The following is a 25,925-nucleotide window of genomic DNA, read 5'->3' as shown; positions in this document are numbered from 1 at the left end:
GTTGTATTGTAGAAGTCACAAAGAGTGTATTGGTATAAATTTTATGATTTTTGGTGAAGGTTATAGTGATTTAAAAATAAAAACTGGGCTTTTTGGCAATTTCAATACTTTTGATCCATTTTTTGTAAAAATTAAGCCCAAAAACGGATTCTACGTGAAAAATTAAGTAGGAGGTGTATTTTGGTGAAATTTTGTGACCAGAAAATTAAGCTTTAGCCTGCCAGAAAAGAAGAAGAAAAGGGGAGGAGGAAGAAAGAAAAAGAAAGAAAATAAAAGAAAAAAAAGGGAGTGGGCTAATGTTTTCTTTCTGGTAGGCTAGTTTCTTTATTTTTGGTTGGGCTAGAGGTTTCTTTTTCTGGGTTTTCATCTGGACTTTGGGATAATTTTTTCGGTTAGGCTTGTTTCTCTTTTAATGAAGATAGCTTGCATTTTTCTTTTGGGTCGAAAACGTCTAGCCCAAGCAACTAAAAATAAATGGTCCAGAGCCTTTCTTCTTGCCCAAATTAGAAACTGAAATTTTTACTTTAACCCCTGATCTTTGAAGTAATTTTATTGTGGCCCATAAATTTTTGATTTATTTCAATTAGGCCCTTAATTTAATTGCAATTGGATCCCTAAATTTTATCTTTTGTTTAATTTTGACCTCTAAACTTTTTAAAAAAATTTTGCCCCAAAAATTTTCTAATATTTGCAATTTAGTCCCTTGTGACTTTTTGACTCTCTCTCTATTATAATTGTGTTTTTTCATCAATAGCTAATTATGTTACTTTTGAATGTATTCAACTTGTAATTTTTAGATGTCCTTAAGTTTCTTTATGTTTGATGTATTAATGTGAATTTAGTACTTTTATTATTATTATTATTTCAATTAAATTGGTGCCATGATTCTTTTGTTCATTTTGAGTATAAATAGGGCAATTTGACTCCATTTAATCACCACTTCAAAACGGAGGTACCCCTATTATTATTTAAATGTCAATTACGTGCTCTTATGTGTTTCTACATGTTCTTATGTGTTTATATATTTTTATATGCTTTGTTATTTATTTGATTCAAATGGTCATTCAAATTTTCTTATATTCGTTTAGTTAAGTTTTATAATTATTTGGGAAGTATTTAAATATTTCGAGATGTAATAGATAGGTAATATTTTTGAAAAATTATAATTAGATAGACAAATGTAATAGATAAGATAGATGAGTTTATTTTATTATATTTTTCCATTTTAGATTGTAATTAGGTCTCCTATTGTAATAGATAGGATAGATAGGTTTATTTTATTATATTTCCCCATTTTTGATTGTTGTTAGACTCCCCGCTGTAATAGGTAGGTTTTGTGTGTTTGCATGGCTTATGTGTTATGTGTTTTATCCGCTTTTCTTAGAATTTTTGCATCTAGATATTATGTTTATGTGTTACGTGCTATGTGCTCTTATGTGTTTATTTGTTTTAATTTATGCGATATTCGTTATTATTAATGCATGACGTCACCACACTAGTCCAATGCTAGTTGTGGCTTCTCACTCCACCTATTTGCTAGTCCAACGCTAGTAAGTACTTTTAGAAATGGGTTAGTCCAATGTTAGACCCTTAGATCGTTCATGCGTTACATTCATCTCTTGCGTGACATTTATTACATTTTCATGTACATTTTTTTTAGAATTTTTTTTCATTTGCATGATATTCCCTATTATATTATCCTTTACCCTCAACCCTCTATATGTATTAATCATACCATTAGAACTGCATCTCATTTAAGAAATTGCAAAATAAGTTTGTTCATTTGCTTGTATAAATTTGGAGAATTACTCTTTGAACATGAGAAATGGGTGATTATAACTTTTTAATTTAGATACCCCATTAATCCCTGTATAAGAAAATTATGTCACGAGTTTTTGCCTCCCATACCCATTATATTGCATCCCTTTTTCCTTGATCACTAATATTTATATATATAATCTAATTTTCTTTTCTTTTGAATTTCATTTTGCATATTCGTGACCCTTTCAAGGGATTATTTTGGCCTTCACAATTAATGCGATTGATATCAATTAAACCCTTGAATGGATATTTTGTCCCTTTCGATATTTTCTATAACTTTACATTTGCAGCCATGTAGGAAACATCCAAATATGATAAATTTAAGGGTTAGATTAGAAAATTTTTTACTAAACCTCGCACATAGTTTAGACTAGGTTGAAAGGATGTCTTAGGTTCGAGTCGATCGAACCTTTGCCTTCCCTTTTTTCAATCGTAACTCCCAAACTCATTTTCTCTTATTTTCAAAGACCTAAAGTTGTTGAAAAGGGCTTTATTTTATTTTATTTTATTTTTGTTAAAAACATTTTTGAGTGATTTGGTACACCCAAACTCAATACCAAGTGGCGACTCCTATTTTTTCTTAAAAACCCTTTTAGACTAAATTTTGGGTCCAAACTGTCACATTCTTTAAAGTCTCATTCTAGGCCCTTTTTCACTTATTTTTAAATAAAAATCACGATGACAATTGAAGTGAATATTCATTGAAGGAGATTGTTTATTATTTTGAAGGATATAAGGGAGTGATTGGTGGAGTGTATAGTGATATTGAAGTGACTCCTAGAGGGAGCTTGTATCCTTGTATATTGATTGAGTTATTATATTATGACTTGAAATGTTTATTAAATATGTTATGTTGCTGAAATTTGCAGATTTATGTTACTTATTGATTGGTGGATTGTACAGTGATATTGAAGTGACTCCTAGACGGAGCTTGTATCCTTTTATATTGATTGAGTTATTATATTGTGACTTGAAATGTTTATTAAATATGTTATGTTGCTGAAATTTGCAAATTTATGTTACTTATTGATTTTTTTTAGGACCTCACTGGGTGTAAGTTCAATCCTTTAGTTTATTTTCCTTATAGGGTATGAGAGTGGAAGGAATAGAGATTTTCTATTTGTATCTTTTGCAGGCAATCTTGTATTTTGAGAATTAGTAGATAAACTCATACTCTAATCTTGTTGGGTTGTATATAAGTGTGAACGTCATAATTAATTGATGGAGTAAACAAACCCAATTTGGGAGTTCATTGTAGTGAGTTCTGGTAAGAGTTAGGCAGGCAGTCTGCTAAACCTTATGATGCATTTTAGGGTGAGGTGGGGTCATCACACTCTTTCAAGCTATTAACGAATACGTGTTGATTTGAAAAACTATCCCAAAACTCCAAAGATTCAAGTACCAGTTAGTCAGTATGAATCCATATACGCTTTCAAAATTTTGTTATTGATTTATTTCTCAGTAATCACCATAAAGTTTTCTGGATTCAATAGGTGATAGTTTTTACCAAAAGTTATTTTAATCAACCACTAGCAAGTAGTATCAAAGCCGATATGGTTGATTTTTGAGAAATAATTTGAATTTAATAATTTGTAATTTTCAAGTTTTTTGATAAAGAACTACAATTACTTTTGATTTTGTTTGCATGGCCATTGGTAGAAGAATCATTGTTTTCTCAGTTATGTGATTGTCACATGAACATGTGAAATTCATGTAGCGCTTGTGAAAATAGACTAATGACAATCATAAATTGTGGTTCTAATGCAATTTATGTGCTTGTGTCTTTGACTGAGTAACTCTATCTGGTTCATTATTTTGGTTACATATGAATCTAGTGGGTTCCGCCATAATCAATGGGCATGATGGACAATCAGTGTAGGATTCATTGTTTATTGTGATGCTCTCATCAGCCGATTCCCTATGTGTAACCAAACTTGAGAACCTTATACAAAGATATTGGTTTTCAAATTGAATAGTTTATGGCTTAATTTGGTTCAAGGAAATTAGAGTTTCTCTTCTTTGGGTGAATCCTAATAAAGTTAAATAAAACATTTGAGCCTCACAAAATCCAAAATATTGGCCCAATGAATATGTAGTCTTATAAGGCATTTATGGATTTAAAAAAGATTTTGGACTTAATTGATAAAGTATGGGTCAAGTTATGGATATGGATCTATGATCCAATAAATTTTGATCCATTTAACTGGTGTGTCCAGAATTGACTAGTTGACCAGATTTGATTGTTTTGACCACATCAACCATAGTTGATTTTGATCTAAAATTTTATATAATTTTAAATTTGAATATTGATATGATTATGTGTATATATATATATATATATTGGAATGAATTAATTGAAATAATATGCTACCAAAGTGACCTTTATTGCAGAAATTAATTTGTTTTAAAATATAACTAGTTGTGTACTTGTAGCTTTGTGAATATAGATTGACCTAAGGGAGATCAATATTTAACAAAATTACATATACATTTGTGGTAATAAACACGCGATGATTACTTGGATTTTATATGTGAATTATAAATTGCCCCAAAAAAAGATTTATTTTTTGACATGTTATTATCAGTGATTATTACTACGCCAAGATATCGCTTAGAAACTAATATTTCTATCCAAAAGATGAAATATTGGAATATCGGTATCTTGAGGTGTGGTTACCTTTATTTGAATTATTATTATTTTGGTTTATATGAGCCTGTTTTAATTATTTGATGTTTTCCGTCTAGTTGTGAATGATCTTGCAAATATAATACTAACATCAACAATATTTCTACACTGAATGGCACAAACTTCAAGTCCTGTAAAGAAAACCTCTTGATAGTTCTTGGACTCATGAATCTCGATCTTGTGTTAAGGGATGATTTTCCACCACTTTTTAAATATCAGAATACCTTTGATGAAAAGAAAGATAAGGAAAGATGGGATAGATCAAATTGTCTGTGTCTGACGATAATGAAAAAGACCATTGGGTAAGCATTCAAAGGCATAATATCTGAAACGATAGTTTCAGCTAAGGCATTCCTTAAGGATATTGAAAAGAGATTTGTCAAGAGTGAAAAGGTTGAAATAGGTATGCTCTTGGGAGACTCAACTTCAATGATATATAGGGGTAAAAATAATATCAGAAAATAAATCATGGAGATGTCTCATTTTGCTTCTAGGTTGAATGCACTTAACCTAATACTCTTCTAAGAATTACTAGTGCATCTGGTCTTGATATCTCTTCCTACACAATTTAGCTAATTTAAGGTGAGCTACAATTGTCAAGTGTTCATAAAAAAGGAGAGGTGGTTGGCATCTCCCCTGACAGCGACGGGAACGGCCTTTGGGCATTACCTGTTACCAATATACCCGGTTAAGGCTTCCCACTTCGGTGGATCTATAATCCACAATTGTCAAAAAGAGACTTGGGTCTCTGAATCAACTCATATCACACTATGTAGACGATGAGAAAAGGTTAAGGAAAATCAAATGGAGAGTGCTCAACTTATCTCAACCACTAATAATAAAAGCAAGGGACATAAAAGGAAGAAGAATAAGGAACTTATAAGTATGACACCTCAAAAAAACAACAAAAGAAACTGGTTGAACTGGGAAAGAATTGGTTATTTCTTCTATGAAGCTAAAAAAAATAAGAAGAAGCATTACACCAAATACCACATGTGGTGTGCTAAGAAAGGTATGCTTCTTAATCTAGTTTGTTCTGAAGTTAATTTAACTTTCATATCTGGACACACATGATAGATAGATTCTGGTGCAACAACTCATATCAATGTGTCTATACAGAGTGGTCTGAATTGTTGAAAGTCTAATGATAATGAAAACTATATCTACATAGGCGATGACAAGATAGTCCAGGTTGAGGTAATAGGTATTTTTAGAGGTAATAGGTATTTTTAGATTAGTGTTAAAGACTGAGTTTTATTTGGATCTTAATGAAACATTTATTGTACCGTCTTTTCGATGGAATTTAATTTCTATTTCTGCTTTGAACAAATAAGATTATTCTTGTTCATTTGGAAATAGAAAGTTTAAATTGTTTCATGATTCAAAATTGGTATATTACGATAATCTATACTTAATTGATATAAATGTGTCATTTAATGAATCTTTACATTTGAGTACTACATGAGTGAAGAGAAATTAAACCAATGAGAATTCAACTGCATTATGACACAAGAGACTAGGTTATATCTCTAGACGGAGAATAGAAAGATTTGTATCAAATGAAATTCTTGAAAACTTTTGAATTTTATAAATTTTGATGATTGTATCAACTGTATAATAGGGAAACAAATCAATAAAAGGAGATTTGAAACCAATAGGATCTTGGACGTCTTAGAACTTGTACATATAGATATTTGTGGGTCATTCTCTACATTTGTTTGGAATGGTCAGTAATATTTTATAACATTCATAGGCAATTTTTCAAGATATGGCTACATCATTTTTTAAAAGTCATAGTCATTGGATGCGTTCAAAATATTTAAGACTGAAATTGAAAACCAACTCAACAAAAGAATCAAAAGCATCAGATTTAACAGTACTGATGATTACTATTGTAGATATGATGACTCTAGTGAACAATGTCCATGGCCATTTACTAAATATCTAGAAGAATGAGGTATCATCCTATAGTACACCATGCCGAATTCACCCACTATGAATAGTGTTGCTGAAAGACGAAATAGGATGTCTAAGGATATGGTAAGGAGTATGATTTGTCATTCTACCTTATCATAGTCACTTTGGGGAGAAGTACTTATGACTGCACCATATATCTTTAACAGGGTAAGGCAACTACTAAAATCCCTTGTGAGTTTTAGACTGGAAAGAAACCTAGTTTGAACTTTGAACCATTTACATATTTTGGGATGTCCAACTGAGGTAAAACCCCATGGGCCAAATGAAAGGAAACTGCATTAAAAAATGGTTAGTTTTTATTTTATTCGATACTTTAAAAGATCCAGGGGTTACAAGTTTTATAATCCCATAATTAAATCGATTTTCGAGATGAGAAATGCTCAATTATTTGAGGATGTCAAGTTTGGGGAGGGGAGGAGATATGGTTAGAAACCTTGTTTTTGAATAGAAATATGTTAATATTCCTGCAATTATCATTGATTTTGTTGAGAATCCGATTCCTAATCTTGTTCTTGACACAATAGATTAAGACAATATCGAGGAACCTCTCATTCAAGAACCTATTCCAGAAGAATAAAGTTTAATAAGTTTAATACCGAATTTCTTATAGGAGTCAAAACTCATAGGGGGATCCAAACTCTATCAAGAGTCAAAACTCAAGCATAATTTATGAATAGAGTTGAACTTAAATGAACTAATAGTGTATGCACTATCATAATTAGATGGATGACATATATCCATAATTTAGATTTCAGATTCAAAATCAAATTAGTTGTCATACATGATGATACAATATTAATCCTAATATTGTGAACTTAATTTAATAAAACTAGTGGGTCAAAAACCTTTTTTCCAACCCTTAAGCTTGCTTGATAAGCCACAACTTCCTTAACCATGGGCAGAAATAAATTGATTAAAATTTGCCATAGCTCTGTAATCTTTGGTGGTTGAACCAACATATTCCCATGAAGAGCCGATGACATTAAATCTCTTCTTACTAACCATGGTCAAGTGATTGAATAAGAGATATGCTCCACATCTTTCCATAATCAAACCCTTTCTTATCTTGATACGAGCAGCAGGACTATTACTAGCTCATGCCAAGATGTTTGAGAGCCTTTCAACCCAATCCATGATGTTCAAGACTCTATTGGAATATATGAAGTCATGAAGGGGATGGAGTTAGAAGAAACCAAGTTTGTGAACGTCGTTTGGAGCCTAGAAGCAAATCCGCGCAGCAATCCCCGTGCGAATCCATCTCGGATCACTGTGGAACAAAGTTTTCTTCTTGGTTTGTCTATGCCTCATATCCGACTGCTAACGCACGCGCCAATCCGGCCACCTACCTCGCGGATTCCCGTCAGACTGATCTTAGGGTTTTTTTGTTTTGTTTGATTTTTTTTTGTTTAGTTGGTTAGTTAGTCATTATTATGAATAAATTTGACCAGCTATGTGTGCTATTTGAGGCATTAAAAGTAGTTAAGGAAATAAGTGATTAAATCCTTGTCCAAATTTGTTGATCTTGATCCCTATCTTTTGATGTTTACAAAACAAATGGATGTTACCAATATCTCTTCAAAGATCTATTTAGTTATGAAGCAAATAGTTCCAAAGATCAAGTGCAATTGAAAGAAGACAAAGTATGCTGAAGCTGTCGGAAGCTCAAAAAGACTGCATCAGACGTCCGACAACCATTGAGTATTTTCGGACGCAGAAAACCAACCTACCGGACGTCCTAAGGGATTGAAGAAAATTTTCAGTTTTATATCATACCTTCGGACGCAGAAAACCAGCCTATCGGACGTCCGAAAGAATTGAAGAAAAAGTCTTAAACTCTCTGCATGCTGTCGGACGCATAAAACAGGGCTATCGGAAGTCCGACACTGCCAACGGATAGTTGACTGTTCAGCTACTTTCTATCCGTTGGAAGCATTAATGAGGCACTTTCTTGGTCCTATATAAATAGTGGTTGGTCAGATACTTAAAATAACTTTGGCACACTGAAGATACAAAAGATCTAGAGAGATTTTAGTGAGAAAATACTCTTCAAAGAAGATTTGTAGTCTTAGTGGTGTGAGGTTCATTGTAAGCTTTTCATTTGTGAGTGAATACTTCATGAGTGTAGCTCTGTGAGGGTTGTCCTGAGGGATAGTAAAACGTCCTGACTTGACCGAGGGAGTTCGGGGCAAGGAGAAGGTGAACCTTCCTTTGTACACAAGAGTGATTGTAATTCATCAATTGGTATCAGAGCTTGGTCTCCTAGAAATTAAGCTCAATCGGCTTGGGAGTAAAAATGACAACCAATAATGCTATATTTTTTGAAGGACATTCTGTGATTAGACCACCTATGTTTAATGGGTCAAATTATGTGAGTTGGAAAGAAAGAATGATTATCTTTTTACAATCTATTGATATTGAATTGTGGTTTATTATTAGTGAAGGTCCATATGATGCCTCTCTTATAGATGAAAATACTCATAGATCTAGACCGAAAACAAGAAGTGAACTGACTGCTGCGGATAGAGCTCATCTCACTTTAAATGCAAAAGCCATGAATGTGTTATTTTGTGCTTTAGACTCAAATGAATCTATTAGAGTCAAGGGCTGCAAGTCAGCCAAGAAAATTTGGGATAAACTGAGAGAAATTCATGAAGGCAGTGAGAATGTTAGAGAACAAAAGAAGTCCATTCTAGTTACAAAGTATGAATCTTTCAAGATGCAACCTCATGAAAACATTGATAAGATGTATTGTAGATTCAATGACCTCATTAAGGATTTAGAGGTGCTAGAAAAAGAATATTCTCTTGGTGAGAAAAATAGAAAAATCCTGAATGCCTTGTCCAATGATTGGGAAAATAAAGTGACTGCTATTGAGGAGGCTAAAGATTTGAATACCATGCCTATTGAATCTCTTATTAATTCTCTAACATCTTATGAACTGAAGCTTAAAATGCAAGAGGATGAGGATGCGAAAGTAAGAAGGAGCATTGCTCTAAAGGCATCTCAAGATGAAGATGATTCTGCCTCCCTAGATGAAGAAGATGCAGAAGGTGATGACAATGATATTGCACTCATCACAAGAAGTTTCAAACAAATACTCAACAAGAGAAAATTTAGAAAAGATGGATCTAGCAATTCATTCCCAAATCAGTTCAACAACTCAAGAAACAAAGGGAAGCTAGAGTTCAGCAAAAAGTAAACTGATAAGTGCTTTGAATGCGGCCAACCTGGACACTACGCAAGTGAGTGTCCAATGAAGAAGAGAAAAGGTGAAAGAAAATCAAGATTCAATAACTTCCAGTTCACATGGAATGAGTGCAACTCCGATGGTGATATTGAAGAGGAAGAAGAATCTGCTCAATTGACTTTTATGGCTATTGGAAATGACGAGGTAACATCTTCTAACTCTCAATTTGAAAGTGATGATGAAACTGATGATGATCTTGAATCTTTCATTATAAAATTGCATGATAGTTTGAAAGAATCTTATGCTAGAAACAAGGAGTTAAAACAGAAAATTAATTTTGTGCTTCGAGATAATGCAAATCTTTTTTAACAAAATAAAAAGTTGAAAGCTGAAAATGATTACTTCAAAAAGAGTGAGACTGCTTTACACTTTGAGCTTGATAGAAAAGCAAAACTTTGTGAATTGTTCAAAAAGGAACAAGGTGATTTGAAAAGAAGAATGGATGGTCTAAATGAGTTGCTTAAACACAAGAAACAAGTCTGTTTTCAAAAGAATAGGTTGAATTCTAATTCCAACGAATTTGCTATTTATAAGAGAAGACAAGTGAGATTTATTAAACCTGTTCATGTAAATAACTCCTTGATGATGTGTAATTTCTGTTGTCAAAAAGGTCATATGAAAAGTGATTGTTATGTTAGAAAGAACATGAGAAGAGGTATGAAATGCATGTAGATAGTTAGACATGATGTTAACTTTAACAAGTAGGAGACTTTGTTAATCATTGCAGTGATTCTTGTTCATAATATTTTTTTGATATTTCTAATACTTTGATATGAGTTTTTTGAATTTTTCTGAATCTGTATGATGTCTAAAAGGGAGAGAAAAGAACAATTCTGATCTAAAGATGATTTGCTTTGTTAAAACTCTCTGTCATATGTTGATACTTCTTTTGATATCAAATTCTCTGTGAAATGTTGGTGATTGCTGTCATTTTTCTGTTTTTATACTCTGTTATTGTTGCTGGATTATGGTTGCTGGTTATTACTCTCATCTTATGATGACAAAAAGGGGGAGAAATGGATGCTATGTGTTAGGGGGAGTTATTCTGAAATTATAAGTTTGGTTGCAATGAGTGAGGGGGAGTTTATGCTCATATGCTCAATCTTTTTCCTTCCTTCCATCCATTGTTTTGTCATCATCAAAAAGGGGGAGAATGTTGATCTTGATCCCTATCTTTTGATGTTTACAAAACAAATGGATGTTACTAATATCTCTTCAAAGATCTATTCAGTTATGAAGCAAATCAGTTCCAAAGATCAAGTGCAATTGAAAGAAGACAAAGTATGCTGAAGCTGTCGGACGCTCAAAAAGACTGTATCAGACGTCCGACAACCATTAAGTATTTTCGGACGTCCGAAAGAATTGAAGAAAAAGTCTTAAACTCTCTGCATGCTGTCGGACGCATAAAACAGGGCTATCAGACGTCCGATACTGCCAACGGATAGTTGACTGTTCAGCTACTTTCTATCCGTTGGAAGTATTAATGAGACACTTTCTTGGTCCTATATAAATAGTGGTTGGTCAGATACTTAAAACAACTTTGGCACACTGAAGATACAAAAGATCTAGAGAGATTTTAGTGAGAAAATACTCTTCAAAGAAGATTTGTAGTCTTAGTGGTGTGAGGTTCATTGTAAGCTTTTCATTTGTGAGTGAATACTTCATGAGTGTAGCTCTGTGAGGGTTGTCCTGAGGGATAGTAAAACGTCCTGGCTTGACCGAGGGAGTTCGGGGCAAGGAGGAGGTGAACCTTCCTTTGTACACAAGAGTGATTGTAATTCATCAATGTAGACACCAAATTTTGGTACGATTTATTTATTTTTGTTCATGCTAGTTTATCTTAGTTATTCTTTTTATTTTCTTTAGTCGTTTACTTGTTTTATTTTTTTTAGTCTTTTTAATGTAGAATTTCAAAAAAAAAAAAAAAAGAAAAAAAGAAAATATGTTTTAGTTGTTTTAAAATTCAATTTTTGTCTTGGAAAAAAAAAGGAAAGGGAAGAAAATTGTTCACAAAATATGTTTATTTCTTTTTAAATTCAATCTTTTGACTTTATTTATTTTTTTGGTTAGGTTATTTCGAAAAACAAAAGAAAAGGAAAAAATGAAAATGAAAAATGGAAATTTGTTTTTTTTTGTTGTTGTTTTTAATTTATTTTTATCTAATGTTAATTAAGTTATTTTCATCATTAATTATTATTGTTTTATTATTATCATTTTTGTTGTTTAATTAACTAATTAATTAAATTTTTTTTTTTTTTAAAAAAAAAAAACCGCAACTTCCTTTCTGCTCTGCACAAACCATAAACCGAAACTTCCTTTCTGCTCTGCACAAATAACTCCCGGGACAGCAGCTTCAGCACCGCACAATGCAGCCAATCAAAATTCAATACCAACTCAACACTCAACCGACCTCTACATTCAAACATCTCCATAACCACGGCACCTACTTCATTGATTCCACTATCAGATTCCTAACCACAACCAAATCTTTTACCTCGTGATCATCGACTGAGATAGGAGAGAGTGAGCTGCATTCGGCAAACCAACCAAGAGCAAGAGGGAAAGAGAAATAGAGGGGCGGCGGCATGAGATAGCTACGGAAAAACTGAAAAAAAGCTGAGTTAGAAGGAAAAGAGGGAGCCTCGGACGGAAGCTGCAGGCAAAATGAGGGAGCGAGAGTGATGGCTACGGCTGAAGGAAAAGCAGGGGAGGAGGAAAGGAATCGCCACTGGCCATTAGCTCCAGAATTTCCCATCTCCATCCGCGAATTTTCACTGAATAGAGGCACTGTAAGTTTCGTTTCTCTCCAAATTTCTCAAGTTCTTGTCCAGTTTTTTTAAATGTAACCGCCGTGGCTTGCTCTAGTGTAATTTTTCTGCTACTTGGCCTCAATTTTTTGAATATACATACTGCGTATGATGATTGGAGTTGAAGTTCTTTGTTCTTAAATAATTTTGGGGTTGGTTGCTATCTTGATTGCTCACAGATTTGCTAAAAATTTTTATGCTCATGTATTGTTTGCTAAAATGCCCAAACCAAAGTCTTGAATCAAAAAAGGAAAGATTTTGGGTGTTCTTCTATATCCGTGAGAGAGGAATGCCAGCCGGTCCAAAGTTAGCTAGAATCTGCCCGTTTGTTAATTGGGGAAAGGAAAAGAAATAAAGGAATTTTGGAATCAATTCTTGTCATTTTCAATGTTTTTGGTGTCGGATGATGTAGTGTGTTTTGCCGCGTGAAATTAATGGATTTTGAAGCATCAGAAGTTGCAGAAACGTTCTCACGTTCATTTGCATAAGAAGAAGAAATGTTTCTGTGAAGCCTGAATGAATAAGTTTCTGAAAATTTTGCAATTGGCCCTGGACCTTTGGTGAAATCACATTAAAGCCTGCATGACTTCCAAATTTTATTCAATTAAGTCCCTATTTTGTTGTGATTGAACCCCAAATTTCCCCCTTATTCTGATATGGCCTAAATCTGGAAAAATTAGACTGATTTCATCCTTTTAAGTTTAATCTTGCGTTTGCATAATTCTATGAGACTTTTTGGATAGATTAATGCTTGATTTTTAGGTCATAATGGTGGCTTAATAATTTTTTTGTAGATTTTATCATGTTGGGTTTTAGTGAAATAGGGGATTTGGGCTAAGAAGTTGTTTTTGATTGGGTTTTAAAAATGGTTTTAGTTTATTATTTTGGGTTTTGGTTTGGGCTAAAGGGTAAAAGCCCACCGGTCTTGTTACTTAATTTTGGGGTTTTAAATGATAGATTGGTCCATTCCTTTTGGTCTGAATTTCGATTGGGCTAGGGAAGGTTCTGGCCCAAATAAGATGCAAAACTGGCCTACTGGCCTGACCCATTAGCAACCAGAAACCAAAGTTGCAAATCAGTCCCTGAATTTCTCCTTAACTGTACTGTGGCCCTGGACATTTTCAACCTTTTTCAATTGGGTCCCTAATTTAATTGCGAATAGGCCCCTGTACTTTATTTTTCTTTAATTTTGACCCCAAAACTTTGGTAATGTTTGCAATCAAGTCTCTTTTTCTTTTGACTTCTTGAATGTGGGTTGATTATATGATTTAATTGATTCAATTTCCTGTTTATTTTTATCTTTTGTGATTATCTTTTATTTAAAGTGGTACCTTGATATTTCTTTTATTTTGGAGGATGAATAAGTGATTTCACTCCATTTAAGGCATCAACTTAAGGGAGGTATAACTTCTTTTATCTTTTTTTGTTTCTCTCATGTGACTCAACGTGCTAAGTGAATTGCATGTCTACTTTGCTTTTCTAGTTTTTCTTTAATTCCTTTTACTTATGTCATTTACTTTTTGTTTTCATTAAGTTATTCTTTTAATGGGGTATGTGTACACCTCTTGGCTTGTAATAGATAGGGCTGTGGCGAGCAATTTGGTCTATTTTCCCCTTCCCCTTTTGTTTTAGTTAGTGAATGTAATAGGTTCATTAGTTTGGTTGCATGCCTACGTGTTAAGTGTTTAATCGCTTTATTAGGTCCTTGCATCTAGTCAAGCATGCTAAGTGTTATGTGCTACGTGTTTATAAGTGATTCGCATGTCTACTCGCTTTTTATAGTGTGGATGAATGGAATGGATGAATGTACGTCATCACACTAGTCCAACGCTAGTTGTGGCTTCTTTTATCGTTTCCACTAGTCCAACGCTAGTCGGAATTCATAGAATGGGTTAGTCCAACGCTAGACCCTTAGGGATTTTCCCTCGATAGTACATCATTTGCTTGTTCACCACATATCACGCATTTTCCTTAGTTTTATCATTTGGCATGATCCTCAAACCCCTTTTCCTCTCATTTTAGGTTTTGCATCCCATACTAGCTATAGGGCTCATTTTGCTTGAGTGTCCCCTTCCGATAAGGGAAACGAGCGAGTGTGGCTACTCGATAGCCTTAGCACGCTAGTTTTGCCTTCTAATCAAAGGGAAAATCGAAGTCGAAAAAGTTAGGAGTCATTCCCACACCCGACCTGATGCATTCCTTTAGGTTCATTCATTCTCATTTATCACTTACTCATTTTTTTCAATTCACATTTCCTCATCACTTTTCCTTTCCTTATTGTTCATTTTGATTTCTACTTCACAAAATTGCACTTAATTACACCTATATGCACTTATCACTATATTTCATACACTTGCACACAAACACTTGGACTTTTCATACAATTTCACACGTGCACCTTTTTATACACTTGCACACTTGCACTTTAGCCATCATTTGCATTAATCGACCTCTATAAGGTTTTCCTTTATTGGCCGCCACAATTCATGTGGTTGGGACCAAAAACCTTACAAGAGACATTTTAGAATTTAGGTTTGCATTTTTTCTTTCCTTTTGCATTCATGTAGTGCATCCAAATGTAATAAATTCTTTGGTTAAAATAAGAAAAACTTTGATTAAATCACGCAACTAGCCTTGGCTAGGTCGAAGGGGTGCCTTGGATTTTTATCCTTGCCTTCCCCTTCGTCAAATGGACTCCCGAACCTTTTTTTTGGTTTACGTGGATTAGGAGTCGTTTAAAAGGGGTTTCTTGCAACTTTTTCCTAAAAAATTCATTTTTAGGTGACTTGGTACACTTTAACTCATTACCAAGTGGCGACTCCCATTTTTTTTAAAAAACCCTTTTTAAACTATAATTTTGGGTCAAATCGTCGCATTTTCAAACCCCCATTTAGACCCATTTTTCTTTTAAATCACAATTCATTTTTCAATCATAAATTAAATCAAAATACATTTTTAAACCATTTTATTTATTTATCAAAAAATGGGGCGCGACAGTTGGCGACTCCATTTTTCATATAAAAAACCCTTTTTAAACTATAATTTTGGGTCAAATCGTCGCATTTTCAAACCCCCATTTAGACCCATTTTTCTTTTAAATCACAATTCATTTTTCAATCATAAATTAAATCAAAATACATTTTTAAACCATTTTATTTATTTATCAAAAAATGGGGCGCGACAATCAATTTGAAGTAGCTTGTTTGAAGCTCAAGAGGAGTTGGGTAGTTAATTGGTTTGCAATTCTTTCCTTTTACTTATTGTTACATTTATGATCTTTAAATTGTTTATCTCTTCTACTCACAAGCACTTGTGCTTTCTTATCAACTGCTCCATTGTGTGGTCGCCTAGAAAAGGGTTGTTTTCGAGCCTTACAAAATTGAGTTAGTCTTAGTAGTTTAGATTTTAGTTATAAATAGGTTTCTTCTATTCCATTGTAAGACACTAGGAGAGATGAATTAATAAAAGTGAGTTGTTCTCCTGTTATGGAGTTTCTTGATAGAACGTGAGGTTCTTTTTGACATGTATTAAATTTAGTTTGGATACTTGTGGTGTTCAAGGCAAGATGATCACGTCATCTTATTCTTTCAAACCAATAATTAATCCACTAGGTTTTTAGAAACGGATTCTCTGCCTGATTGATCCACTTGTGGTGTTTCAAAATTTGGTCAAAATAGATCCTTCCACTGCCTGATTGACTTGGTTCTTTAAGACAGATTCTTGTTAGATCGAGTTCGTATCAGCTGGTATTAGAGTTGGTTGAAGGTATCAAGTTATATCCTTGTTCTTGAGTCAATTTTCGTTCTTGTTCAATTCGTCATAGGTTGGTGACGTTTGTATCATATCTAGTGCACTTTATGTAAATAAAAGTGGCATAGCATGACAAGTTATTCTAAAGATTATTTGAAATAGGGACATGAAGAAATTGATCATGTTAGACATTAAATAACAATCCTTTCAAAATAACCAAATTACAATTTTTATTAGAAAATCTATTTACGCAATAATTAAAGTAATCACCATCTAAAACATACTAGGCTCATATTGAAATCAACTTCAAACATTGAGGACTAAAACATTAAGTCGAGACTCTTGACCAACATAAATTTGATTTTGACCCTTTAGGCATCCTTCCATTTTCATCAATTGTCTTGATTTGCCTAAAATTAGAAGCTTGTTTAACCGGATTTGTTGTAGCCGAAAGATTAGGCATCAATTCTGCACATAAGCTAAATATGAGGGACTAATACTGTAAAACTGCATTTCTCCTTGAAATCTTGTTTGACGTCAATCATTTGAGCATATTTGTGCACTTCCTATTTCTCATCAGCACCCAGTGGGCTTTTTTCAAAAGTAAATAAGTTAAAAAAAAATTTGCATCCACCATGCCATTATCAGAATTGAACAAATTTAGTCGTTTTTGCAATAATACAGCAATCAAAGTGGTCTACATGGTTGTCTCAACTTGTATTTAGGAAGTCATCCCCAATGCTAATCTTCTGCCAAAAATACATGGCTAGGTAATTCTATTTTTTGAACAATATCCTTTGCTTGATTTTGAGGAAGAAATACTATTAGATTTTGCTTTATATAATAGTTTACCAATAGGAGAATATATGTATCATCCATCTTCCTGTGTCAAAGAGGAGAGTTAGGAAAGAGGGTGGAAAACACGTAGAAAAAAAAAGGGATAATTTTAGAAACTTCCCTGAGATTTTTGACAGTTTCACTGCCCTCCCCTGAGGTTCTAAAAATATCACTAATTTCTCTTGAAACCAATTTTCTTATAACAATTTAGCCCAATTCAAAAAACACAAATAATAAAAAAATTAATTTAAGGTGTGAGAAGATTTATTTATGCCAAAAGTGCCACTCAACTATTATACTAGTTAGATTGAATATTTGATGTTAATTTACTTATGGGGCCATTACGACACGTGGTCAATAAAAAATTTCCATCATTCATAACGAAAAATAACATCTTTCAAAAGTTAACAAAACAATTTTTTTCCATACCTTAAGATTCTTACTCTCACCACAATTATAAGATTCTTACTATTTATATTTGATTCCTTTAATTATGAAGTACATAAATTGAAAAAAGGATGCCTAGAATTGGATCCATTTTTAGATGCCAAATTAGATTTTCTTTTTTACATTTCAAATTATGGTTAATTTAGTTTGTAAATATCTTAATTATTTCTCATGTCTAAATCCTTTAATTTATCAACTACATTACGTTTGATTTCTTTTATTTGTCAAGTATATAAAAATTAAAAAAGATTAACCTAATATTGGCTCTACTTTTGGATGGCAAATTTATTAACATTTTACAATTCAAATTATGATTAATGTAGTAAGCAAACATTTAACTCTTTTTCCTTCACATATATTTGTAATTATCCTAAATTATAAGGGTAATAGAGTTATTTAGCCATTATGACGCAAGCGTTGGGCTCCAATAATTGGTAGAGGAGGTAAGTGATATTTTTAGAACCTCAAGGGAGGGTGGTGAAACTAGATTATCCCGAAAAAAAAAAAAATTCGATTTGAAAAAGTTGAATTCCTGGTTGGTTAGCAGTACAGTAGAGATTATAGTTTTCACACCAAAGTAGAAGCTCATAACAGCTGAAATAAAATGAACAAATTTAGAAACAAAATAAAGGGCAATGCTCTATTAAACAATATTCAAAATGTTACATATGGCTTTAGATATAAGAGCAGACAAATACTCATCATCAGTGCTAACAATTGTACGTGCTGCTGTGACTTCTATCAAGGCTTTTTTAGGCCCCAAAATATGCACAAGAGATGTCTTATCTGAGCCATCAGTGGTCATGGCCTCTTCAACTGTTGCATTAATACCCATGCTTTGCAAGGTCGTCAGAAAATTCTCCAAGTTTACCCCACCCAAGTACAACAGCGGCCTGGTTTCTGAGGAACCAGCATACTCCTTTCCACTAAACAATACATTTTTGCCTTGTTCCACAAGGAGCTCTCCTTTCAATCGAGCAATACTCATTTCTTCCTTTTCCAGTTTTGTATAACCGAGCTGACAAGCCAAGTCTATACCAATGTCTAATTCTGAACTATCCTTCAACTTAGGTACTTTCACTGTCTCATTTTCAAGGTAGTAAATGACTGAAAATGACTGATTCACAAAGCTTTTGCCCTGCTTCAATTTCTCAGGGAACTGTCTCCAGCAGGAAAATTACAGTAGTCAAAATGCTAGAATAAGATTTATTAGGCACCAAAGGAGGCATTCCTGAAGCAGAAGAAAACAGAGAGCAAATAAAGGTCTTGAGTTTACCAGCACATATTTAGGCTTCAACAGTTTGAGTAAAAATTCAGCTTTCCGGAAACTGTAAGGCCAAAAGAAATACAAATCAGACATGTAATTCAATAATCAGGGGAATGAACCCTTAGACATATGTGATAATGAAACATGAAGTTGAGGCAAATATTTAGCCAACTTGAAGTTCCAATTTTGCTATTCAAAATTATCCCCTACAGAAATTTAAGAACTCCCATTTATGTTCATCTGAAAATGCCTCTTATTCAACCAAACAAACATTAAGATCATCTATTCTGCAGCTGAACCACCAATGCAAAACTTCTGACCCATAAATATAGGTGGGGAAAAATCAAGAACTTGCAGCGCAAGAGATTGTTTATCCCTTAGTTAAGCAACACAATCAAATAAAGTATTCCCTACTTCATTCCAGAAAGAAACGAGCACTGAAGGACTTTTATTTCCATTGACTTGAAAGGCAAGAAGGCCAAATTTGCATTGAATCCTTCCTGCACATCATTCACAAAGAAGGGAAAAGAAAAAAATCAGACAAAGTAACGATCCTACTTGGCAAATCAGTAACAGAAGGTCAGATGACTAAGAAATCGAAGCTGCACCTCCATTACAAGTAAAGAATTTTTATCACCACACCAATGTTGGAGCAAATGGACAGCAGGTCCAATCCGTAAACTCCAATGAGGACAAATTACTATACAGGGTTCATGCCAAATTGACCTATTCACAAGAGAGAGAGAGAGAGAGAGAGAGAGAGAAGTTTGAGTAAGGGCAGCTCCAATAGTGCCATCCTCATTAAAACATGGACCGTATCCTTGCAGAGCATCTTATTGAAAGAACTCCAAGATGTTTCAGTTTGACAACTGAACTTCAACATTTCCAACATAGATACTGCTTTAAGCATCTAAAGAAGAAGTATCTTACAGTAACTCGGGTGAATGAAGTACAGGGAACAAAAAGAGCCGCTTCTCATTTAAGAGATCCATGAAAGCAAACAGTGGTTGACCAGAATAAAACTGCACAGATAAATAGAGGGAGGGAGGTAAAACACAGTTTGATTGTTCTTTACATGAATATAAGCAGTTTTCAAAACATATATTGAACTGAAATACCTTGTCCTGCCGCTGCTTGCATAACCATTCAGGTATAACATTTAAAAAAGCAACTAACTCTTCAGCAACAGAAGAAATAATATAGATGGGAACCTGAAAGAAATGTATTAGCATTTGCACAAGCATGTCCACAGTACCAGAACTTCATAAATAGATTTGACATTTTGCAGCTCCCAGTAACAGTTTAGCCATAAATCTGCATCTTGATAATTGTTTGCATAACAATAAATAGTAAAAGAAACAACCATCAAAATCACTTAAAGATTCATTCTCCACGTTGGCACCAAAATCTATTAGCAATTGCCGTACAAAACTAAAACTTTTCTCTCCTCATACATAGACGTGAAACATGCAGTTAATCAACCAACAAATTAGTTGTATCTTAAACCCTCATTTTTCAATGCCAAGAGCCTATAAAGGTGAAACAGAGAATACAACTACATTATTTAAGATACTCTTCTAAACAGAGATCTAGAATCAAGTGCAATCAACCTTCTCAGAAACATTATTCAGATGAACGTATCTCTAAAAAGCAACTCCTGTTTCCTTACTATAAAATGAGAAGTGGAAATACCTTCAAGTCTGATGACTGCAGAGACAATGTTATACATTCTAATAGTTGCAAAAGGACTCCAAGCCGTGCAATGGGAATCAGAACTGAGCCTCCAGCTTTAACAGAGTCCAAAGAACATGAGCATAGGAAAGCCAATTTCTCCAACTCCTCTGCAAACTTGTCCTCGTTTTGCAAAAATTCAGTATAGCTTTCTTTGTCATCATCTTTTGAACTGCAAATGGAAATTGTCAGTGCCCTGGATTTTACCATATGAGTGAATCACGTGAAACTAGAGACAACAAAATATAGACCCATAATTTTAGTTGCAATAAAGTGCAGTTATTTAGGATGATTTGAGCATCTCACAAAGAACACCGTTGAAGAAAGTAAATTTGAGTTACCTGAACTTTGAAGCTTTTTTATCTGCTGGATTGAATCCATCATCTTCATTCTCAAGCTTGTCTAGTGCATCACATGCTGTCGAATCTGAGAATAATATCACATCACTTCCACGCAGAGGATTGTAGTCAATTTCTGTTGCTGTTGCTGATGCAAAAATGGAGCTTGAAAGATATGCAATCCTTTGTTTTGGACTAGAAATACTCCAGTTACAAGTGCCTATATCTAAACCAGAGCTGAATGCCCTTATTAACAAGGTGCCGTTGTAGCAGGCTTCTTCAGCATATTTTAGGGATTGAACATTTTGCATGCAACCCTTCACATCAGCGACACTGAGAAGCAGAAATTATTGCAACCTCAAGTCCCCAAATCCACAGTGCAATTACAGGGAAATGTCCAGTCTAGATTGACATCCCCAATTCAAAAAAGAGAGTACAATCACCAGTCTATAACTTTGCAATTGATGAATCAGCTCAAATAACATTGATGGTATATATTAAGTAGCATTACCTGTACAATGGCATCCAACCACAAAGGTCTCCATCTCTGCCCCAAAGTATCTCTCTAATTGCAGAAGGAAGCAATTCCACCTCATCCCATTTCATCCATTCTGGGCAAGTAGACTCTTCAGGCCCATAGAATTGCCTGATTTCATTATGCATTTTAACAAGGTCCTCCATCATAAGCTGTCCAAGTCTTGCAGTAGCTTCAGTAGCATATATCTGACCCGATTATAAAAAGGAAATCAGTCACAATGAATTCTAGCAAATATGAGAGTTAAGACGTCAAAATGTAAAAGCATGTCATTCTTATTCACCTTAGCAGAAAAATTTCTGTTTCTGGTCAGAAATGGTAATCCTAGCATGCCCACTGGACTAGAGATCAGTACAACATCAATGAATGAAATATTCCAGAGTTTCAAACTCTTCACAGTTTTGTACCAAGGTTCGGCATGTATTAAACTGCTTGTGTCAAGAGATTTATCTACTTTTTGCTTCCTTTTCCAGCCACAATCTGAAATTGAAGAAGCCTCACACGTACATTCACCAACAGATTCATCAAATAAGCTAGACAAATTCGTAGGAAGAGGAGAGAAGACCGATAGAGCAGAAAGGTCTAAAGGGCAGTCGAATAATAGCTGAAAACCACCTATGTTTAGCATGTGGCAGGGTGGGAAATGATAACCCTTACCCTCACTCAGACAAGTCTGCAGGCGGAAGTTCAGATGCATAAAAAAAAAAATTAATAGGTTGATAAAGATGTAATTATAAGCATTAACATTTGAAACTAGGGAGCTGAACTCACAGTCTTCATCAAGATGAACAAGGACGAAGCAGGACAGACCTGAAAGATAAGTGCAAGGCAAAAGTCAAGCTCGGCGGTAATTTTAACTCAATAAAACATATAGACGCTCCAAAAGGCTAAAAAACTGCAGATTTCAAGATCCAAAAGAAAAGGATTAAGTCAAAATTTCACCATGCAATACTGTCACTTTATGATACAGTGATCGTGACCCTACCAAATCGCTAGCACAGATAATCAAGGAGAGATAACAAATGAGAATACATAGCACCAGTATATGCTATATAAGTCTTGTCATCATAATCTCTACCATCTAGAAAAGTATAATCATATAGGTCTATGAATCTACTGGCTTCCTCTTGTTCCAGCAATTTCCCCTACTAACCTGATAAACTCGAGGAAGCAAATTGCATCCGGAATACCACGTTCATTGATGACTTAAGAAAACAAGAGACCAAGCTACCATTTGCCGCAAATTGTTGATGGCACATTCATTACAACTATTTCTTTGTTAGCATAACACTATAAATGCTTTAATAATATCAAACAAAATGCCCTTTTAGTTCAATAATTTTGTTTAATAGGAAAACATTGAAGACACTTTAAGACTGAGCATTCATTTCGTAATACTTAATAACACACCATGACACTCAAATACAGTAGATAGTCTCCCTGAAAACAAGTAATTGTAAAGAACTTTACGAGTTCTTCATATGTTAAAGATGCTGCAAACTATTTCAATGTCTAGGGAAAAACTAAAATTGTTTATAATTTTCTTTTCAAATTGCTGATGCCACTATAATAAGGCAAATGCCAAGATATTTTTTTCTTCCCACTCACCACATTTCCCCTCGCTTCTTTAGCTCAATGGTCCGTACAGTTAATTAATATTAGCAGGACACATTCATAAAAATTCAATGATGTAGATAATGCAGCAGAAGCTGATGTTAGATCCAACAGATTGTAGAATTGATTCTCGGTTTAAAAATCGTACAAAAAAAAAATCTACAAAGTTCATAGTTGTAAAAGATCATAAAGACTTAGAAGAGAGAACATGATGAAATTCACAGAAAAGACACGCAAGAAGGAGATCAGATTAGGAACTCTAAAAATCACTCCTAGAAACCTTAGGCATCACACCCAAGGGTGGATTGCATCACGCAACGTGTAGACGGCAATAAGCTTTCATTAGTGTTTACTCTCTTGCTCTCTTTCTCTTTCTCTTTGTGGGGAAGTACATTAGTTATAGACTTCTAGACTGATTTTCAATTAAGACTCTCAACCAAAATGGAAGCAAATCAGAAAGCTTCCATATTCACACTTAAGAATCAAATCAGAATGCTTCATTGTTCAGTCAAAGACTGAAAACTAGAATACTAATTGCCAAAAGTAATTACCAAACAGAATACTAACATAAACATACATTTCTATGCATGAAAAACAGTTCTGGAAATCCTAAATCTTGGATTTTTCTTGAGTGATAAGATAAGGTGATCTTGCCTAGTTGGCACTAGCAAAAGAAAGAAAGGATCTTGGGACTGTTTCAGAGATCTGACCAGAAGGGGGAATTCAGGGCGATCCTGAGATGGAAGAACAAAACAAACTAATAAACAAAAAACTCCATGCCAACTTTGATCAACCACTCAAATTTCCTGATTTCATCAAGGCAAGGAGGGAGAACCACCACTATGGCTCAAAACGAAGCGGCAGGTAAGAGAGAAACTATACAATTGAAAAGGAGATGAATAAGAAAAGAGGGCTCAAATACCACATGGACAATAGATTTCCAATTTTATATATATACAGCAAAAGTCATGAGGTGATCACAAAGCTTCAACAACTAAAAAATTAGCTCCATGCCAACTTTGATCAACCACTCACTTTTCCTGATTTCATCAAGGCAAGGAGGGAGAACCACCACTATGGTTCAAAACAAAGCAGCAGGTAAGAGAGAGAAGCTATACAAATCTTCTTGAGATTCAGATTCCCCCCCCCCCCCCTAAAAAAAACCCCAACCTAGATACCGGTTTACTTTACCACGATAGCCAATCTAAAACACAAGAAATATTTATCATACTCGGAAAATTTGGGCTTAAGGTCCTGAGTCTCCTGACTGTTACAGGGAATTTCCTTTTATGCCTGTCACATGATTCACTAAGATTTATGTGTCACTTTTGTTGTGGAGATGATGTATTCAGATATAGATATTTGTTTTGGCCTTTAAAACAGCATAACCTAATTTTGGTCAGAATATGTTTGGCAAAGTGAGTTTTTGCCAAGTTTGTCTCCTACTAGTTTTTAGCAAGTTTGTCTCCTACAATAACTTTAAAAAACTTCTCCAAAGTTCTTAAACTATACACCTCAAAATACCCAAAATTTCCCTTCCTCCTTTCTTCTTCCACTTCAACCCACCGCCACCTCTCTTTTTTTTTCGCATTCCTCCTCCCCCCCCCTCCCTCGCCAACTGACTTCACCACAGATTTCACTGCAGCTTTTCCTGCCATGGAAGTAAACCCTGACATAGAACAACCATCAAACACTTGCTAGGCAGATGTGAAACAGTGACAAGAGAAAATGAAGCTTTTATAGCTAAACAACGGTCGAAAAAGAGCATGAAATACAAGCAATAAACTGATCCGCAGTCACCAATATATCCAGTTATGAATTGATATTGCAGAGTGGAACAAGTAAGAAAGACTCTCTGTGTGTGTGTGATGACAGCAAGGAGGATACCTGGGAACAAAGGGTATCGTTTGCAGTTTCAGATGGGGAAAATCTGCTCCTGCTATGGGGAAGGCGTGGTTATAGGTATTCGCCGGCAAACCGCTGAGAAGGAGCGGAAATGATAAGGGGACGAATCAGAAACGACAGAATAGCCGAAGGACAAGAGAGAAGGGATCCCCCAATCACACCGAACCCTTTGCTCTGCACCCACTTTAACCCTCCCAACTCACTTATGGGAGGGGGAGGGAGGGGGAGGAGAGGGGTAGAGAGAGAGGGAGAGGGTGAAGAGGGGAGAGAGAAAAAGGCCAAAAAAAAATTATATTTCTGCTGCTGCTTGTTCCAGCCGGAAGAAGGAGAGGTGGCGGGGGAGGGAGAGGGGAGGGGGAAGGGACAAGAAGGAGAGAGGAAAGAAAAGAAAAAAGAAGGAAGGAAAACGAAAGAGAAAAAAAAAATTTCCACCCTAAAAAATTTTTCTCACAATTTCAATATTAAGTTATAGTAAAATTTTAAACAAATATTCAAAAAAAGTCATTTAGCAAACGGAGCTATGTTTTCTTTTTGTCGAAACGTTAGCTTTATATATCACCGTAAAACTTTACAGTATTGGACAATGATCCAATCAAAAGGACAACCGTCCTACAAAATCATTGATGTCTAACACCTAAGATTGGGATTCATCCATTCTTCATCTAACCAGATGTTTAGAGCATGCAAGCTCAATTTAATACTACCTACTTTCCTTGAATTAGCAAAAGAGAAAGAACACTTGTGAAACAAATTACTTATGAACTGGATGTCTTCTATTAGAGTAACCATAATTTGATTGTTGTGTCTTGAACCTTTTATGTTTTCCACCAGCTCCATGTTGTCTAGTTCCACTTTGATAGTCCTCAAGCCTTGGTTGATCGCATTTAGTAGAGCCAATTTCACAGCAATAGCCTGGTCCTGTAATGGATTAGTTGACATTCTTTCCCTTAGTGCCCAGTGTGA

The 25,925-nt window shown here is 34.5% G+C and overlaps 1 protein-coding gene and 1 non-coding gene across 8 annotated transcripts; one reads left to right on the top strand and one right to left on the bottom strand.

Annotated features, from left to right (window-relative positions):
- Positions 1–5,107: 5,107 nt before the first annotated feature.
- LOC113702519 (U6atac minor spliceosomal RNA) lies at positions 5,108–5,238 on the top strand. Its single transcript, XR_003451164.1, has one exon. It is a non-coding gene; the product is annotated as a U6atac minor spliceosomal RNA (small nuclear RNA).
- Positions 5,239–18,185: 12,947 nt separating this feature from the next.
- On the bottom strand, positions 18,186–25,350 carry LOC113700769 (uncharacterized). 7 transcript variants are annotated; one of them, XM_072058829.1, is made up of 13 exons: positions 24,945–25,350; positions 22,215–22,253; positions 22,059–22,116; positions 21,727–21,923; positions 21,420–21,631; positions 20,912–21,241; positions 20,532–20,742; positions 19,958–20,050; positions 19,770–19,861; positions 19,448–19,565; positions 19,254–19,339; positions 18,849–18,900; positions 18,186–18,731 (listed from the first exon to the last, which is right to left on the bottom strand). In XM_072058829.1, the coding sequence occupies exons 2-13, from the start codon at positions 22,221–22,223 to the stop codon at positions 18,216–18,218; spliced, it is 1,974 nt and encodes a 657-aa protein (XP_071914930.1). In that variant the 5' UTR covers positions 22,224–22,253; positions 24,945–25,350; the 3' UTR covers positions 18,186–18,215. The 7 variants fall into 7 exon arrangements, with proteins under 7 accessions (XP_071914930.1, XP_071914932.1, XP_071914928.1 ...); XM_072058831.1 differs by having other exon boundaries at positions 22,101–22,116; positions 24,945–25,349; XM_072058827.1 differs by lacking the exon at positions 24,945–25,350 and adding an exon at positions 24,093–24,122.
- Between the last annotated feature and the right edge of the window lie 575 nt (positions 25,351–25,925).

Source organism: Coffea arabica, chromosome 7e (assembly GCF_036785885.1).
Source record: "Coffea arabica cultivar ET-39 chromosome 7e, Coffea Arabica ET-39 HiFi, whole genome shotgun sequence".
Taxonomy (NCBI): domain Eukaryota; kingdom Viridiplantae; phylum Streptophyta; class Magnoliopsida; order Gentianales; family Rubiaceae; genus Coffea; species Coffea arabica.
This window is presented reverse-complemented; position numbering and strand designations above follow the sequence as displayed.

What these genes read in the sequence shown, in the direction of transcription:
- LOC113700769 (XM_072058825.1), bottom strand. An exon ending in AAAAAAGCTTCAAAGTTCAG is followed by an intron (nt 20,743 to 20,911) that starts GTAACTCAAATT and finishes TTCCATTTGCAG; the next exon opens with TTCAAAAGATGATGACAAAG. An exon ending in TGCAGTCATCAGACTTGAAG is followed by an intron (nt 20,051 to 20,531) that starts GTATTTCCACTT and finishes CATTTCTTTCAG; the next exon opens with GTTCCCATCTATATTATTTC.